The sequence below is a fragment of the Xiphophorus hellerii genome, chromosome 6, assembly GCF_003331165.1.
Source record: "Xiphophorus hellerii strain 12219 chromosome 6, Xiphophorus_hellerii-4.1, whole genome shotgun sequence".
Taxonomy (NCBI): Eukaryota; Metazoa; Chordata; class Actinopteri; order Cyprinodontiformes; family Poeciliidae; genus Xiphophorus; species Xiphophorus hellerii.
In genome coordinates this window covers 6937749-6956953 of record NC_045677.1, presented here as the reverse complement: position 1 = coordinate 6956953, position 19205 = coordinate 6937749, and the positions used below count along the sequence as shown (strand labels likewise).

General features: G+C 42.4%; 1 protein-coding gene across 1 annotated transcript; it reads left to right on the top strand.

Annotated features, from left to right (window-relative positions):
• Positions 1–3080: 3080 nt before the first annotated feature.
• On the top strand, positions 3081–17937 carry LOC116722145 (leukocyte cell-derived chemotaxin 1). The gene is made up of 7 exons (XM_032566326.1): positions 3081–3356; positions 3491–3631; positions 8336–8476; positions 8924–9037; positions 13549–13699; positions 14521–14633; positions 16307–17937. The coding sequence occupies exons 1-7, from the start codon at positions 3285–3287 to the stop codon at positions 16529–16531; spliced, it is 957 nt and encodes a 318-aa protein (XP_032422217.1). The 5' UTR covers positions 3081–3284; the 3' UTR covers positions 16532–17937.
• The last annotated feature ends 1268 nt before the right edge of the window (positions 17938–19205 follow it).

Here is a 19205-nt window from a genome sequence, read left to right as displayed (position 1 = left end):
CCCCCGTGCGTTGGAGTTTGTTCCAAAGGATGACGGAGCGTCAGTCAGACCAGTGGGCAGCAGGAGCCAACAGGCGTCGCTGTTATTGCAGCATGGCTGAGCCTGAGCGTCCTTGCAGCCCGCGGAGGAAGGTCACTTAAGGTTTTTTTTGGTTTTTTTCCCCCTCTGTGAATACATGATTTTGCTGGTGAGATGCCAAAAACAGACTGAGGCGCTTTTTAGCAACCCGCCTCCCCCTGCCCCTCCGGCTCCCACCATTTCACACACAAGTCAGCCGAAACCTGCCTTAGTAATCCTGCTCTTTATCACTGACTTTCTTGCATTTACAGTCGACACCAGAAGTTTACGTAAACCAAACAAAAAAAGACACGTGCACCTTTGTTTTCTCACCGTCTGAAGTTAAATCGGATCCGACGTCTCGTGTTTTAGGTCAGTTATATGCCCAGTATCACAACAATAAAAGAGGTTATTAGAGATTTATGTGTCGGTGTCTTCAAAATCAGACGTTTCCATAAATTTCCTCATTACAGCTAAAAAAAAAAGTGTTCAATTCAACGTTTGAACTGCGTGACTTGGGTCAAATCTTTTGCGTTTCCTTCCACAAGCTTCTCAGTAGTTTTTTGGAGTTCCCCCCTGACAGAACCGGTGTAACTGAGTCAGGTTAGTAAGGCTCCTTCCTCCCTGCCGTTTCTTATCTAATATCTCTATCGGATTGAGATCAGGGCTTTTTGCGACGGCCACACCAAAAAAAACAAACAACTTTGTTGTCCATAAGCCACTTTGCAACCATTTTGGCTGCATGTTAAGGGTCACTGTCCATTTGTAATACCCATTTGGACCCAAGCTTTAACTTCCTGGATGATGTTGCCTTAATGTTTTCACATAATATTCTTTAATAATGATGCCATCTATTTTAGCCAACATAACACGATGCTTGCCATCCCCATGCTAACCAGATGGGGTGCTGTTCCCAGGTTTTCATCTCCAAATGTAACAACAGACCAAACGGTTCCACTTTAGTGTCGTCAGACCACAGGTCTATAAAATTGAATGTCTTTGTCCATGTGTGGATCTTCAAACCGCAATTTGATTCTTATGTTTCTTTTAGGAGTAATAGCTTCCTCCTTACTGAGCGGCATTCAAGCCTAACTGGACATGTTTCGGTGCGAGTGACGACTCCGTCTTATCAGCTTCGGCTGGCATCTTCTCTAGGTTTTTGTTCTGGGTTCAGTTTTGCTCATTTTGGACCAAATCACATTAATCTCTGGGACATAGAACCATTTCTCCTTCCTGAGCGATGTGATGACAGGACATTCACCGTGTTTACACCGACCAAATGAACGCGACTCCTTCTGGAGTCTGGACATTGTTCCCAAGGAAGAACCAGACCTGGGCAGCTCCACGGTTCTCTTTTCTGATATATTGGCCGATTTCTTTCGACTTTCCCATCATGTCAGAATAAGTTTGCTCACGAGAGAAGTCATTCAAAAATGCTGCCACGGCGTCACCTTCCGACCACTTCCTGTCGTCTTCTTCGTCTTTCACGCCTACGGTGACGTCTGGTTGTTGATCACGAGACTCGTGTGATGCGAAAAAAAAAATGTTTCCACTTCAGTTCGAAAGACATTGATTTCAATACAGCCAAACAAAACAAAAAAGAAAACACCTCATCTAGCGCAGAAATCTTTTATTGATAAATGTGAGGTGTTTTTTTTTTCAAAATTGGCCTGTTTCCATTCAAGAAATTTATTTTCGTAATTCCAATTTCCTGGATTACATGACCAAAACCTGTGAAAGGTCCTTCTGTTTTTTAGTCAGATGGGCTCAAAAACCAAACTTTTTAAAATTCATTAAGCATGCTATGAGAGGCAGGGAAGATTTGGTCAAGAGATGATCTTGACCAAATCTTGCTATGCTCGAACTGTTCTGCAAAACAGCTGTGTTCCCTGTCAAGCTTTTCGTCTTTTTACGTTTTTAACAACAGATAAAGCAACTTTTACACACTTGCATCTCAATTTTTAGTGACTTTGACCATTAAAACCCAAACTAGTTCCCCCAGTTCTTCATGCAAATACAACTAAAACCAGATATTTACCTAGTCGGAATAAAAAGACACAGGCACCTTTCTTTAAAATCGCTGTCTGAACATAAATTAGATCAAACTTTTCTGGCTTTAGGTCAGTTAAAATCGCCGAAATGATTCCTATTTACTAAAATCAACAATAATGAGAATATGTCAGATTTATTGTCTCGAAAATGAGAAGTTTACATACAAAATGATTACCTTCTTTAAACAATGATAATGTGAGGACTTTGGAAAGTGCCGATGGGTTAACGAAAACATTTGAGTAAATTGGAGGCATTTTTATTTATTTGCTTATTTTTGTCCACGTGCCAAACGCACACCTAATCCCATCACCATCATTCATGGATTCAGGGCATGTTTAATTAGCAGCAAACGCTGCGGACGCAGGAGGTAGGTGTAGGAATGCGGATCAGCGAGAGAGAGAGAGGGAGAGAGAGAGAGAGAGAGGACAGCTTTGGCTCGTCGCCATGTCCATCAAGGAGGAGGAGGAGGGAAACCCCCCCCCCCAAAAAAAACCAAAACGGCAACATTCCGCAGGAGTAACCTTTGACCGGAAACAGTAACTGGGAACAAAATCAAGAGGTAGAGCTGTGCAAAGTTGGGATGGAAAGAAAGAAAGAAAGAAAGAAAGAAAGAAAGAAAGAAAGAAAGAAAGAAAGAAAGAAAGAAAGAAAGAAAGAAAGAAAGAAAGAAAGAAAGAAAGAAAGAAAGAAAGAAAGAAAGAAAGAAAGAAAGAAAGAAAGAAAGAAAGAAAGAACTCCCCTATCCTCACGATTACTGAACAGGTCCAAGTTGGCCCTTGCTAAGGTTGTCATAAAACCTAATGATATGAAATCCTGCGGATCAGAGCGAGATCAGACTCATGTAAGTTGCATGAGCAAAAGCCTATGGAAGCTTCAAAAGGGGGGAAAAAAAATGGTTAATGATTTTTTCTGGAAGAAAGCCTAAAAAAAAAAAACCCTCCGAGTTACATTAATGCCTTCTCTGGCTGCTAATCAGCTTGAAGTTACAACCTTAACTTTACCTTTTTTATTAAAAGTTCTAAGAGCTGAAAATGCTCAGCTTGGGCTAAGAAGTAAAGGTCGGCCGAGAAGTGCCCTCCTCCTTTTCTAAGAAGGAGGAGAGAGACAGAGGGGTTTTGGGGGGGGGATTGAGTGAACTGGGGCTTAAAAAGGTATTTGTCTGTTTGCCTCCAGTCATGGCCGGGAGCTCAGAGAAAATACCCATCGCGACAGCGGAACCAGAGGACCAGCATCAGTTCATGCCGCCGGTGAGTTGCTTAGTGCAAGACGGAGCCGTGGCACCCTGCTGTGCATCCCCCTAAGGGTGACCGGGTCAGTCAAACCACAGAGGTCTCACGTGTCGCGGGGTTTTTGTTTTGTTGCTCGTGTCGAACCCGTCCAGGCCTACTCCGCCGTGGCGGTGAAGCCGGCCTCCGCCGGACGCCTGCTGAAGGCCGGGATCGCCGTGCTGGTGACCGGAGCCGTTCTGCTGCTGCTGGGAGCCGCCGGCGCCTTCTACTTCTGGAACAACAGCGAGAAACACGTAAGAGTGGCGTTTCACACCTGCGGCTCTGTGCGGGAGAAACTCGCCAGCCCGCCTGAGACGTAATGTGGGTCGGTGAGAAAGAAGGCTGGAAGGACATAGTGTGGCCCGATGAGAGATTCTGGTTTATTATTGTGTGCATATCGAAATGTGTTCGTTAGTATTAAAGGGCACGGGCTCTTTTCTTTTTTCTTTTACACTTCGTGTCTTTGTTTCAGGGTTGTATCCAGTGGTCCTTTGGTTGCTGCAGCTCCATTAAAGCGCAGATTAAAAACGGGAGGGATGTGACTGATCAGTTTGTACCAGTTTAATAGAGATCAAATACCCCCACACTCCTCTCTGCTTCTCTACATCCACTTAGAAAGAGAAAAGAAAAACAGCTCTCTTTGGAGAAAATGGCAATCTAGAAAGATGTCGGCTGAATATGTTCAAAATGAAGGAGGAAAGCAAAAAAAGCTCATTAGTCATCGGTGTTGGGATGTCCAACTTGTTTGAATTAAAGTCCCAGCAGATCAAAACAGACGGAGGAGTTCAAAATTAGTTTTTTAAAAAAACATTTTTTTTAAATTGTTGGTATTTAGGCAAAAGGAGAAGTGCAAATCATCCGCCTCCTCTCTGTGGTACAGTGTGAGGCAAATGAATGGAGCCATTGTGCTGTGGGACCCTGGACTGGTGCAACGAGGTGGAGAGGGGTGGGGTGAGGCCCCCTGGCCCCCGCCCCTCTCTCTCTCTGGTCCGGCCGAAGCTCCGGGGGCAAGAGGTGGAAAACACGATCGGCCAAATGCAGTCGGCGGCGCGAGCGCTTTCTGCTCCCGAGAGACTGAAAGGGTCTGTGGCGAGGAAATGAGACGAGATGAGATAGACGGGAGGCCAGACTAAACCGGGTGTAGAACGTGTGTCTCAGAAAGAGGACGAGAGGGAAGTAATGTGGGACGTTTGTGGGAAAAGTGTCAGGTTTAACTTAGAGAAGGGTAGAGGTGACTGTGAGAGAACAAAAAGACACCGTTCACCATCCGACATCGCGAGACAGACTGAGGAGTTGGGTTGGTATTTCGGGTTCTTCTTTAAACCTTCTCGGCTACATTTACGTACAGATCTCGTTCGTGTCCCGCTCGTTTTGGAACGCCAAAACGAGCGGGTCTCTGCTTGAGGGCCGTCGCTGTTTCTGCTCCACCTGCTCCCTCTTGGTTTGATATACTGATCTCCTTCAAGGATATTTCCTATCACTAGTTGTGTTTCCATTACAAAAGTGTGCAAACCTTTGTTAATATTCCACTAATATTAAAAAAAAAGACCAATACAATTTTGTAATTGCGGCGTTTCCATTAAATAAGAAATCCAATTCAAATCACAGTTTGCTCTCAGTATAAGTTATTAAATAAATCCCACGCCCTCTTCCTCGTACCACTTCCTGTCCTTCTTGGCTACATCTATGTACAGAAAACGTTCCTGTCCCTTTAATTTCGGCGTTCCACAGGACTCTGTTTTGGGGCCACTGCTTTTCCTACCTGCTCCCTCTTGGTCCGATACCGTCACTTTTTGAGAATATTTCCCATCACTGGCTGAGTTGTCGTTACAAAAGTGCTCAAAACCTTGTCGGCATTCTGCTGATGTCAAGAAAACACAATTCCGCAATTGCAGCATCTCTATTAAATAAGAATAGAAACACATCTAAGTAAGCTAGCTCTGGCAATAGGTTATTAAAATTCATTGGCGGTGACGGATGTAAACATCTACACAACATATATTCATATTTCAGCCACGGCTCTTGGGTGGCTGAAGTATTTCATCATCAGGTGTCACAGAAGACGTCGGCGTCTTAGTAGCTGAGATTCCATTACAAATGAGCTACAAACTTTGTTGATATTATTGCAAAATTGTGATAAAAAACACAATTTTGCAATTGTGGCGTCATTAAAAAACATTCCGCACCATCATCCTCCAAGCTCTTTCTGTCTTCTTCTTCGTGGTTTAGTAATAACATCCGGCTGTTCGTTACGTGACTTGAGTGAAGCAAAGCAAGTATTTCCACTGTGGTTTTGTAAAATACACCAGATTCAATACAGCAAATAAAATAAATCACCTCATCCTAGCACAAAATCTTTACAAAAAGATATTAGTCTTTTTCCAAAATTGCCGTGTTTCTATTTTGTTCAGCAAAATTGGCGAATTAAGCAAATTTATTTTCACAATTCCAATTTGCGCAACTATATGGAAACGCAGCTATTAATATGCTGATGATATCCAGTTGTATATTTCTTTTCTTCCAAATAAAGACTATTTTGCTAAACTTTCTGGATTCAATTATAAGCTGGAGGACTGAAAGTTTTCTTCAAAGTGAACATCTTTGCGCCAGACAAAAAAAAAAAAAAAAAAATTAAGAATAAAGCAGGTTCTTGGGCCTCTTGGTTATGTGGCTAAATCATCGGTTCTAAACCTTCGGATATCCTTCACAGGAAAATCAAGTCAAATCTCTGCTTTGTTGCTGTTTCTAGCATTTGCTAAATATTGCCAAACTTAGTCCTATTGTCTCTCATCCAGAAATGGAAATCTTAATGTATGCTTTTGTTTCGTCCAGTTCGGACTTTTTTTTTTACATCGCACATGTTTAAACAGAACCTCCACAGATCAGCTGCAGTCTGTGCAGGATGTTGCTGCTGGGCTCCTGACTGGATCTTCATAGTTTTGTCATGTAACTCCACTTCTAATTCTACTTCATCGACTCCCCGCTCATTCTCTAGTGCATTTCAAGACACTGGTTAGCTCTACATGGACACACACTGATCTGTACCACAAACTTTTGCGTCCCTACACCCCCATCAGGGCCTTGAGGTCCTGTGACGATTTGCCGATTGTCCCCCCATTCAAACCTAAATACTACAGCAGACAGAGGTTCCTCTCCTCCGACTCCAATATCATTTGTTTTGTGTATTTGTTAGTTGTAAGACTTTTTTTTTTTTTTAAATCTTGAACAGCACTATATGAGTAAAGTTTTATTTACTTACACATCAGTGTGAGGTGGATGTCGGCCACAGAGCCTCCAAACGTCCTCACACCTTCTGGCCTTTCCCACGTTTTACGTTACAATGACACAGTTCAGCATGAATTTGCAAAATTTCATGCAGTAGATCGACTAAAACGTGTGCGCTACTGCGAGGGTAAGAATTGCGACGCAAGATTTTCAAATATGTTATACCAACATGATGAGGTGAGTCTTGACCGGTAATGACCGGGTTCTCTGGGTATATACTTGATTTTCGAATGAATGGTAATTAAAAAGTACATTTTTGTGAATAGTGACAAAACACTTCGGATCAGCATAATGAAGCTTCCAGGAGTGCTGGTGTCAGCTCAGCTCCACTGTTACTGTGGCAACGGGAGGAAACTTTTGCTCCTAGAGTCTAAGCAGCATTTCTCTGACGAAGAAATGAACCCGTAATAACTGCCTGACTAATGAACTGAGACACAAATAGGGAACAGTCAATGTGTGTGTGTGTGTGTGGGCGTGTGGGTGTGTGTGTGTGTGTGTGTGTGTGTGTGTGACCTTGCACTACCATGGTGCAACATTTGCGCTAATTACCAGTTTAAGACACAAAGTACATAGCGACAGATTTGGTGAAAAAGAGACTGATGGTATGATATACTGGGGAAAAATAATGAAATTAGTTTCTTTTTTTCTTTTAAGAAATGAATGGTGGTATTTCCAGGGTTTCACCTGGTGGATCTGCGACTCATCATGGGAAGAACTTCTCAGTCCAATGAACGGCTGTAGGCGGCATGATGAGAAGCACTGATGAGATGACATGTTGAAGGCGGAGGGTCGGAAAGAGCAGCAGCAGCGTCTTAAAGGGACAGAAGCGCAATTTCAAGGAGTCAAATTGCAAAGTCAAATTTCTTTTAAGGCATGTTTTTTAGATACAGCATTTTTATAATAACTGAAGGCGACATACTTACTTGATAGTGCTATGAAATGGCACTGTGAGGATGGAAAAGACATAATAGTTCCCCTTTCAGAAACAATGAATGCAAGAAGGTAGCATTCACAGATACTGACCAAAACTGTCGAGATTACAAAATCCTACCAAGAATTGTTTTGGACTAGGTTTTAGTGAAAATATCTTAGTAAACTCGAAATAAGACTAAACAAACTTACTAGTAACCATTTTTTAAGTAAATAATTCCTTAATGTTGATGAAAAAGCACTTGTTCCATTGGCAGATAAAATGAACTTATAACAAAGGGAAAATGTCAAGTTATGTTAAATAATCTGCCAATGGTAAAAGTATTTAACAATATTAAGGAATTATTTACTTAAAACAAGTCTTTATCTCTCGTTAAAAAGTCGCTTGGAATTAACTTTTGTCTCATTTCAAGTTCACTAAGATATTTGCCCTAGAAACTAGACCAAAGATTCTTCGTAGGATTTTGTGTTTTTGCAGTGCAATAATCTTCTATTACATGGACTTTGCTCTTGAGATTCTCCAAAGTCAAAGTTTATCATTCTGATTACGAGAAACGGTTTAAGTTATGCATTAATTTGTGCTGCTCTGTCACATTAAATCCTAAAAAAACAAACTCACCGAAGTTTGTGGTAACGTAAAAAAAACATGGAAAAGTTTGTGGAGCATGTTCTTCGTAGCTCATTGCATGCGTTGGGGTGTGTGTGTGTGTGTGTGGGGTGTGTGTGTGCGTGTGTGTCCACAGGTCTACAATGTCCACTACACCATGAGCATCAATGGGAAGGTGGAGAAGGGCTCCATGGAGATCGACTCTGCCAACAACATGGAGACGTTCAGCACGGGCAGCGGCGCGGACGAGGCGCTTGAGGTCCACGACTTTGAGATTGTGAGTTTCATGCGAAGCGATCGGAGAACATCGCGCCGCCGTTGGCTGTCTCGGAGGAATCAGTGAGATTGGTCGGAACGACGACGGCTCCTCTTGGGGGTCAGGGGTTGGAAGATCGGCTCATTAACCCGGTGGAGGAATGAAGAACAAGTAGACATCGGATCCCCTCGGGAAAAATCAGTGTCAAGATGCATCGGCCCTCTGATTTCCGGCGCATTCAGACTGGTGGATTTTGACCTTTAATTAAAGAGCCCCAATCAGGCTAATCAGAGAAGTGCGGCGGCGGTTGACGGCTTTGAATATTAAAATTTTGACCTTTAATCACAGTCCCTTTGATCCTTTTTTTTCCATGTATATTTGAAGTTGTGCACAAATGCATCAGATCTCAAGTGTGACATTATTGGTGAGGTGAACAGATAGAAACTCGCGCTTTCAAAACTTTTTCAGGGAATTACAGGCATCCGGTTTTCGGGGGGAGACAAGTGCTTCATCAGGACCCAGGTTAAAGCTCAGCTCCCGGATGTGGAGCCTCTGAACAAGGACCCGACCACATTTGAACTGGTGAGATGAATTTCTTTGTGTGTTTTTTTTTTTTTCATTGAAGTATTTGCTGCTCTTTATCCCCGCAATGAGCTAATATCTGATGAACTGTGAATTTCTTTTGCTTCGTCAAAAACAGGTGATAAATCATTTATAACATGCTGATTGTTATCATTTTTAGCTTGGACTTCTTCTGTTGCAAACATATCTGCTGGCTATGCTGTGTAACCAACACGCTTCCATCCGTTGTGAAGAGACGGAAACCCATCTAAAAAGAAATATTTAGTCAGATGTGTGCCCAGCTTGGGCGTGATCCGCTTTGTCTTTGTTCAAAATGCTTTTCAGCCTGCATTCCGTTTATTCAAGAGATGGAAAATTGTATCTGTAATTCCTCAGCCTAATTATGAATCGTGCTTTGGTTAAAACTAACTCAGCCAGCAGCACAATCGTCAAAAAGGTATTCAGTTCTCTGTACCGCTCAGTTTGGAAGCTAATGGTTCCTCTGCAGTAGTGGTGTTCAAACGCTTTACTACAGGGGCCAACTTGAAAGGACTTATGATTTATGCCCCCCACCTGCCCCCCAATTAAAAACTGTGATTCAGATTCAAATTTCAATTAATTTCACCTACACTTCAATTGAATAAAGTTGTAATTTTTGGGGTAAAAAGGGGATGTAGAAATCATAGCAGCTCCAAAACAGAAACATTTTCCCACCACGCAGTTTCCTGATTATTTTTGGGATTGAATGTTTTCTGTTTTGTCAATCAGAGCAGCAAGAATGAGATACGAGTCCCTCCTCCCTCGAAACGCATGCATGACTTGGGAGGAGAAAAGGCCTCTGTGGCGCCGACCCGACGGTAAACGTCTTCACAGTTTGTGTCCAGGATGTGTGGGGTCCTCAGAAATGCTAGCAGCTAGCCCTGCACAAGTCCTGATGCGCAACGGAGCGTGAGGGCTATACTAAGAAAAAATTACAAAAACGTAATTACAAGAATGAAGTCATAAAATTATGAAAATACGTCATTAATATCACAGGAATAAAACCACAATGTTATGAGAATAAAGCTATAATATTAAGAAAGTAAAGTTGAAATAATGAGAATAAAGTCGCAATAATTTAAGAATGAAGTTATATTTTGAGAATAAAGTCAAAATAATACGAGAATCATATTATGACTTTATTCTGGTGATTTCACGAACTACGACTTTATTCTCATTCTCGCATGAGTTTATTCTCGTAATAACACAACTTGTAATTGTATGACTTCATTCTCTTAATTTTATTATTTTAATTTTTGTTGCGTGGGTCTAACACTGTCGTGCTGATGAGTTTTCCGACAGACGGTGCAACCCCCACGGTTGCCAACTCAACAGCTTTCTTGCTATTTTGAGCAACATTTCAGACCAAAAAAAAAAAAAGTGATATCGGGCAAAATTGGAATCGGCAGATTAAGCTTTTTAAAAGATCGGTAATCGCCGATCGGCCAGAAAACTGCAATCGGTGCCGCCCTATTTTTACCCTTAACGCGTGTTTATGTGGACCATTGTTGAAGTCTAAGGGATTAATAAATGTAGCCCGTGTCGCACGCTTGCAATTACAAATCCTAAAGCTGCTCACAGGTATTTATGAAAACTAATTCTCTATACTTAACATCACTGCTCTAAACAGCTGCCACGTTTTAATTACCGCTAATGTGCGCTCAGAAATCTAAGCAAGTCACCTATCAGGACCACACAAGTGACTAGTAACACACACACACACACACCCACACACAGTAGAAGGACTTGCACGTCGTGTGTGTGTGTGTGAGGATTGTTATCACAAAAACACACCATAGTGTGTGATTGCTCAATTGAGGCTGCGTGATAATTAAAATCATTTAGTTCTGGGTAAGCCTCGCATCCGCGTAAATCCGCATCAGCACCAACCGCTTCCCCGTCGACGCAGACGCGCACAAACACTCCCACGTGAACGCAACAACAACACAATTAATTATCACGCAAGGCTGCTCTTATTGCCTCTGTCTGCCTCATAAACGATCATTTATTTCACATTTGTGCTCGGGTGTGTGTTTGCGTTATTGCCTCATAAATGATCGTGGGCGCGCCGCGTGTGTGTGTGTACGCCATGTGTGAAGCCAACGTGTGTTTGGAAGACATGGAGATGTCGTTATAATGGTTGCTGCAGGCTGGTCATTTGCTATAATTTAGAATGATGGGAAATATGGGTTAGATAAGTGCACACACACACACACAAAACCCCCTCCCTGATCCAGTGGGAGCGGGTCAGATAAACTCTTATCAGTCAGACGAGCAGTGAAGAAGGACCCCCTGCTTTTATTTGTCCCTCCAGCAAATTATTTTGAGCTGGGAAAGAAAAAAAAAAAAAAAGAAGTAATTTCTGAACGGTTCCCTAAACGTGACTTTGGCTGGTGCAGTGCAGCCTGTGGGCGAGATCATCCCAACAGACTTTCCCCTCTTCCTCTCCTGCGGGCCGTGGATACACACAACACGTATGTTTGTGTGGCGAGACCTCATTTGGATCTTACGCAGACTCCCGTCCATTCAGGACGTCAAACTTCCCCTCTACCCCCCGTCGGACGCTGACGAGACCCGACGTTACGTGCGTGCGACTAAATGTCAGCGCGAAAGCAAAATCTACATATTGCAGCCCGGAGTGCCTTCGGGCTTGACTTTATAATTCCAAAACGGAGCGTTAACGGGGCACCGATAATGAGGATTAGACTGGGACATGATGCGGAGAGTGTGGGTTATTTAAAAGGGAGTGACGAGATACAGAAAAACCCCGGCAGCAAACTATTGTTTTGTTCTTGTTACGTCTGCTTGGCAATGGCTTTAGTAGTGATGCACCTTAAAATAGGTACACGTTTTTTTTTTTATATGGGATATTTGCTACACACCGACACAGAGCCGGTTCATAATTATGGAAGGAAAATGATACACGGTTTTGAAAGTACGTGAAGGATGACACTGCAAAAACCCCCACAAAATCTTACCAAGTAATTCTGGTCTAGTTTCTAGAGGAAATATATTAGTACACTTGAATTAAGATAAACTTTTCAGCAAGAAACAAGTGCTTGTTTTAAGTCATCAATTCCTTAATATTGATGACAAAGTACTAGTTCCACTGGCTTTGATAATTTGTCATAAACATTAAGGAATAGCTGACTTACAACAAACTTCTATATCTTGCTGAAAAGCTTCTTGTAAGTTAGTTTTGTCTCATTTCAAATGTACTCATTTGTTTGCACTGGAAACTAGACTAAAAATACTTGGTAAGATTTGGGGTTTGCAGTGCAAATGAAACCCTGCAACAACAAAAAAAGAAGAAAAAAAAAGCTGGCTTCATAGGTCACTTAATTAAAATGCAATCTGTCCACTGTGATCGTGCTGAAGGACTGGGTCTAATTCTTTGTGTTTCCACAGATACGTTTTGTTGACCTTTCGGCGTGTTTCTTTCCAAGTACAGCTCTATTTTAGATGTTTAAGCAAATGTGCGGCTGGAGTTTTTAATTGCCTGAACTATTTGTGATTGCCACTCCAGATAATTAACAATGGATGTCATCACCTGTGGGACCTTCTAGGATCCCCGTGGCGGCTAAGTGTTGGCAGCTACCAGGTCTGAGAAGTAGGCTGAAAGACAAACAGAAAAATATATTGAAACCTTAAGCTTAATATGGACTCTCACATCAACATATTCTGTAGCAAGTAATATAGTAAGTTCATCTCAAGTAAATTAATACATAAAAGTCTCACTTTATTTCTCGTGCTGTAAATTATTTGAATGGTTATTTGCTACCCAGTGTGACCTTGATCTAAGATGGGTTACAGTTTTTATTGTCCCCAGATAAGGGGAGCTAAATGTTGGCTAAAACTATCAAACTTTCTTACCTGTTAAACTACAAATGTGTCTTTTTCCAGACCAAGTAGTATTGTGGATTTGTAATGTATACATACATAACATCCCTGTAACTATGAAACATGTATGTTTCTATGAAAAATTCATAAAACTCTTACTAAACAAGCTTCGACTCAGCCGCGTTAGCATAATGCATCCATACTTTAGCTATGGAAGCCATAGCAACCGGAGTCACGGGGCGGCGATAGCGGAAAACTGGCCAATCATAGACTAGTTATTGTTTCTTCTTCTACACTTTGTCCATTATTTAACTGGGTGAGTTGATACGTTGACAGATTGATATTTTGAGATCACAGACAGTAATAATAAAGTTCATAAAAGGCGCACAGCCATCTACAGGTGTTAATTTCCCCCCCGAAAAAACGTCATTAAACGATATCGCTACGGGTCCCTGAATGGTGCGCGCATGGGACGTTCAAGGCGCTCGTGCAGCTAATGACGTTTTTGGCGTAAATTCGACGCCATATTTATGGCAAGAAAGTGAAGCTCCCGTCGTGGAGAGCAGGTTATCTAAAGACGAGGAAGAACATACAAGTACGGATACGACTGGCTGTGGCTCTGAGTGCGTTTCATTTTCATTCGTTCCCTGCAGGGCGACGAGGTGATGCCAGCCAAACTCGAGGACGACCTGATCCTGGTGGCAGCAGGCCCGCCTCTGTCCGACTCCTCCTTCCTCAGCAGCAAGATCATGGACCTGTGTGGAGACCTGCCCATCTTCTGGCTCCGTCCCACACACTCACCGGGTATGCAAAAAAAAAAAAACAACCCAAAAACATTTCAGATCTGACACAGAAAGGATTTGAACAGCCAAACAGAGTGCTTACACGGAACAAAGACAACATGGGTCAAATGGGTTGAAGTATTTTTCTATTTAACATCGCAGCCGTTTGATCTGAATCGTGTTTTTGAAGTTTCTCAGAGAGCGTGAATGGAGAATTTTTAGCATGCAGTGAGGTCAAAGGTTCTCTCTCTCAAACTTTTGGTCTGTACTGTACATATATATATATATATGTACAGTACAGACCAAAAGTTTGGACACACCTTTTAATTCAATGAGTTTCCTTTATTTTCATGACTATTGACATTGTAAATTCACACTGAAGGCATCAAAACTATGAATAACACATGTTGAAATATGCACTAAACAAAAAAGTGTAAAACAACTGAAAATACCCCTTATATTCTAGTTTCTTCAAAGTAGCAACCTTTTGCTGTGATTACTGCTTTGCACACACTCTGCATTTTCTTGATGAGCTTCAAGAGGTCGTCACCTGAAATGGTTTTCACTTCATAGTTGTGCCCTGTCAGGTTAATAAGTGGGATTTCTTGCCTTATAAATAGTCATGAAAATAAAGAAAACCCATTGAATTAGAAAGGTGTGTCCAAACTTTTGGTCTGTACTATATGGCTATATATACATATATATAAAACCATTTGTTTATCTTCCTACTTCATCGTCTGATAATCTTGAAAACCGTTGCCCGGGAAACGGCCGTGCGACATTAGTGTCACTCCTCTCCTAAATTTGGCCCGCCGTCAGACGGTGACGCTGTGATGTGTGCAGGCGGCCAGAGGAAGAGCAGAGCCGCTCCTCGCGAGCGCCGGCAGGCAGCTGCTGCGGCGGAGCACGAGGACGAGGACGGGGGGCCGCAGCTCAACCCGGAGAACCCCTATCAGGTGAGTCACACGCGCTCCCTCCGCGGTGTTTACATCCGGCCGGAGCGCTCCGAGCTGTCCGTTCGGATACGACGGGCGCTACCTGAGAAGGCCTTTCCCCCGCGGAGAGTTTCTCACATCTACGGGAGCCGCAGCAGATGCTGGGGTCACGGCGGAGGGGCCCGGCACGTCACTGCACATCTTTTAGTGTATGTGTTTTCTCCGAGCGCGGCTGTCTAAAGCTTTCCTTTTCAGGAATGAGGCTGTATGAATAATTTCATCGCCCCCAACACCGCTGCATTTCTTCGCCGCGGCCCCCTCTGCCCTGTTAAACAGTCCCCATACTTATGCAGAGGTTTTTGGGTCTATTCAACATGTTTTTACTTGAGTAAAAGTACAAAGTAGCCGTCCAAGAAAGTACTCAAGAGTAAAAAGAAGAATTTTGTTTAAAAAAAAAAAGAAGCCTACTTTGTAGTAACTGATCAAAGCACGAATCATTTAGATATTTAAAAATTACATCAGACGGAGCAAAATGTGTTATGTGGAAATTTTAGTATTTTAAAGGGGCAGTGTTATGTGTTTTCTAGTTGCATAGCGCCGTTTTATAGTACAACGTTAACTTGAGTTGCCATAAAAATGCTGTATATATCAAACATGCCTTAGTAATTTAGTGCCTTAAAATTGGGCCTCTGTCTCTTTAAGAAACTCCTCTTTCTGAAACTCCACCTTCAGACTAATTGCTCCTCTATTAATCCTTTAGCATTTTTACCAACATTTCACTAAGAAGTAGCTCCTCTATTGAGCTCTGCACATGTGCAGTGCCACCAGGTGTTTGCTAATGTCTGCTGGCTAGTCTGAAGGAGCTGAGTGGAGGCGGTTATGGAGGAGAGCTTGGAAACTGCAGCTCTGAGGAGGAACTTTGTTGTTGAAGGCGGGGCTAGGTCCCCCCCAGGCGTTTTGCACAATTTGAATGGTTGCCATGGAGATTAAAGGATTTCTCAAACATGCACGAAAGAATCAAGACGGCACTCCAGGTATGTTTTTGATGATGGAGCAACATTATAACATAATCTAAAGCTAAAAAAAAGTAGATTTTATGTAATACTACCCCCTTAAGGACCAAAATGAAAAATAATTCATGTAAATAGCATAATTACAAAATAGCAAAATCAGGCAAAAGAAGCAGTTTTCCAAATCAATTTCTTTCTATCTCAAGCTTTTGAAACATTAACAAAAACTTCAGGTGCGTGTCTGATGGATTTTTGGTTAAAACGTGTTTGTTCTTCATTCAGTGAAGTTACTCACAGTGGGTAGAGCATCCAGAATTTTTACTCAAGTAAGAGTAGCAATACTTCATAGTAATATTACTCAAGTAAAAGTAAGCGAGTAAATGTAGCTAGTTACTACAAACCTCCTTACACATCCTCCCTTCCTTTCCAGCTGCTCAGTCTTGCAGCCTCCTCTCCTTTCATCACAGCCCTGACAGGCAGGATTAAACTGAAAACTAACAGGGAAAAAAAAACCAAAAAAAAAACCACGTGTGACCTCCCTGCCTCCCAACCCTGCCAGCTGAAAAATCCATATTTAACAGGGCTGAAATGAGATCTTTTTCACTGCTAAACATGCCCACGAGGAAAACGAGCCACTCAAGTCTGACTGCTTCCCCCCCCTCTTCCCTCCTCCCCCCCCTGCAGCGCGGGCTGGAGGGCGAGCAGGGCGCCATGGACATCGACCCCATGCTGGACCACCAGGGCGTGTGCTGCAGCGAGTGTCGCCGCGGCTACACCCACTGTCAGAGGATCTGCGAGCCGCTCGGCGGCCACCAGTCCTGGCCGTACCACTACCGAGGCTGCAGGGTGGCCTGCAGAGTTATCATGCCCTGCAAATGGTGGGTGGCGCGCATCATGGGGCTGGTGTGAGAAAACCACCGCACTCGCCCGAGACGTGGCAGAGCCCGGGAGGGAGGGACAGGGTTCAAAGGGAGGTGAGATGAAGGGAAAAGTTATTAAAAAAAAAAAAAAAAAGAAGAGGGAGTGGGGGGAGTTACTTAATAACATCTACTGTAGGTAGCTGAGTCTAAGCAGATTTGTTCAAAAGCAACTTGCATTAGTAGCTGTGTTTATGAATTCTAGATGCATATAAAGCTGATCTGACACTAAAAGGCAAACGCAGTGGCAGCACATCCTTTCATGCTGTTAAAACACATACACACACACACACTGCAGCTACTAATCTGGGGTCTTCTGAGCTAGAGCGCAACATGCTACCTAGAAAACAGAGATAGTGACATTACTTCATGTAAACGCATAGGAAAAGCTTGCATTAATAGAGCCAGTGATTGACATTGCCTAAAATTCTGTACATAAATATCTACAAAGAACTCCAGAAGAAGTCGGTGGATTTACAGGACCGCACATCTGGAGGTTTCCGATGTTGAATAATAGAAACTTCGATGCATTTTATTGTTATTTTAGGATTTTACGTGATAACTCGCCATGAACGTGGTACGTGGGCAGAGTTGGAGGGAAGGGTTAAATACAGGGCAATGGTGGAAGAAAACCTGTCTTTGGGCGCTCCGCCCCTTTCTGAAGCCGCCCTGGGTAACTGCCCCTATGAAACCCTTCCACCAGAAACCAGAGTTGCATATGGAAGGACTTGGTTTAGAAATGTAAAACAAGCTGAAATTCAATTAGTTTTAATAACAAATAATAAAAACAGAGGCCATATTTGATTGGCTATAACCTTCCAGGTGGCTCTGATTAGCAATACAATATTAATAGGCATCAACCTTTCCTACATCTTGGTGACCAAAATGCTAACAATCAGGAAGAGAAGTCATTTATGGCTCTGTCGTAATCAAAGCAGTCATCACAGTAACATTACAATGTCACCGTTTCTCACGGTCAGATTCACAGATACACTTTCATGCTAGAACGCCCAAGATCCAGAGATAAAGCAAATAGATGCAAAAATATGAGATGTTTGTAGTATCCCCACAGCCTGATGCTTCCACCACCACGCCAGGTGAATTGAAGGTGACGGATTGTACTTGTAATAGGGGGTAACAGAGTAAAGACACATCACACTTTTAAGATTATTTGTTAAGAAACACGTTTCACTTTACAACCGTGCGCCATTTTGTTGAATGAAAACCCAAATAAAACCCATTGGAAGAGGCTCCAGGGGGGTGAATACTGTTAACGTTTCAGATAAAATTAGCTTCAATTCTTTTCACGAGTTGCCTTTAACAAATGTAGCTGTACCTCCATTCCAAACTTTTCAAAGTGCAATATCATGAAATAAATTTTTTTTTTTTTAAAGTAAACTTCTAGGTTTCAAGCATTTTTATTCCGTTATAGATCAAAAGAATATATGTTATCTGATCACACGTCTTGTGTGTATCGCCGGGTTCCTTCAGTGTTCTCTGAGAAGCGTCTCATCTGGTCCCTGCTCCAAAGGCCCCAGCAGAAAGTTTTTCCAGAGTTCTTTAATGTGAGAGTCGAAGATCTAGAACTCTTTAATGAGACTAAAGACTCTGCAGCCGTCACGCTCCCAGATCTTACCCACGATGCAAAGCGCTTAGCTCCTTTTGATGTCGCAGAGCCGCCTCGGGCAGGGGTAGGGGGTAAGGATGGGGCGGTGTGTTTTTTTTTTGTGTGTGAAGGATACTAGAGGAGTGTGTGTGTGTGTGAGTGAGTGAGAGAGAGAGAAAAGTAAAGTGTCACGGAGCTAAGAGTTCCATCTAGAGTCACAAATGGCTGTTTGATCATCAGGAGAGATGAAACGATGTGTGATGAATTTAACACTTAACTCAGTGTGAGAGGCTTGATGATGTGGTTAGGGAGGCTGATCCATATTAATGCTCTCCTGGCTTGGTAGGACGCCCCCCACCACCACAGTTGCAGCTGCTGCATACCAGGTTTCTGCCTGTTTCACCAACTTACATTGAAGACCTTTTTGAGAGCACTGTGAATAAAATTTAAGACCTATATTTCCACAGAAATATCCAAACTTCATTTATATAACTGGCAATAAATCTGAACTTACCCATGATGGACACAAACGGTAGCTAGCTAGCAAGGGAGTATTAGCAGCTAGTTAGCAGTAGCCTCAATCGTCTCGAGTCACAGAACGCAATGAAGATATCTGAGTCAAACCTGTGTGACAAAAAAAAATAAAATACATGGAATATACGACAGAGGGGTGCGATACTGCATATTGGTATCGCTCCATAGTGGCGATACCAATACTGATACCGATACTTTTTATTTAAGTTTGATATCAAACGTCTGACCTACTGGTGGTTTTCTGGTTTAACACAATTTGGATTCAATTTATAAGTGTCTATGAAATACTTTAATAATATTAACTTGATTTGTGTGCATTTTTCCTAAATAAAGTGCAAAAAAAGAGAATTCCAGCAAATCACAACAGACTCTTTCAGGTAGAGCAGGTTAGAAACTGCAATACAAAAATAAAACTAAATTTGAAGAGGGAAGCTGGAACTGAAGCATTGATCTTACCACTCTAATATCGAGCCGATATGGTCTTGGTATCGACATTATCGATATTTTCTATCGATTTGGCCACCTC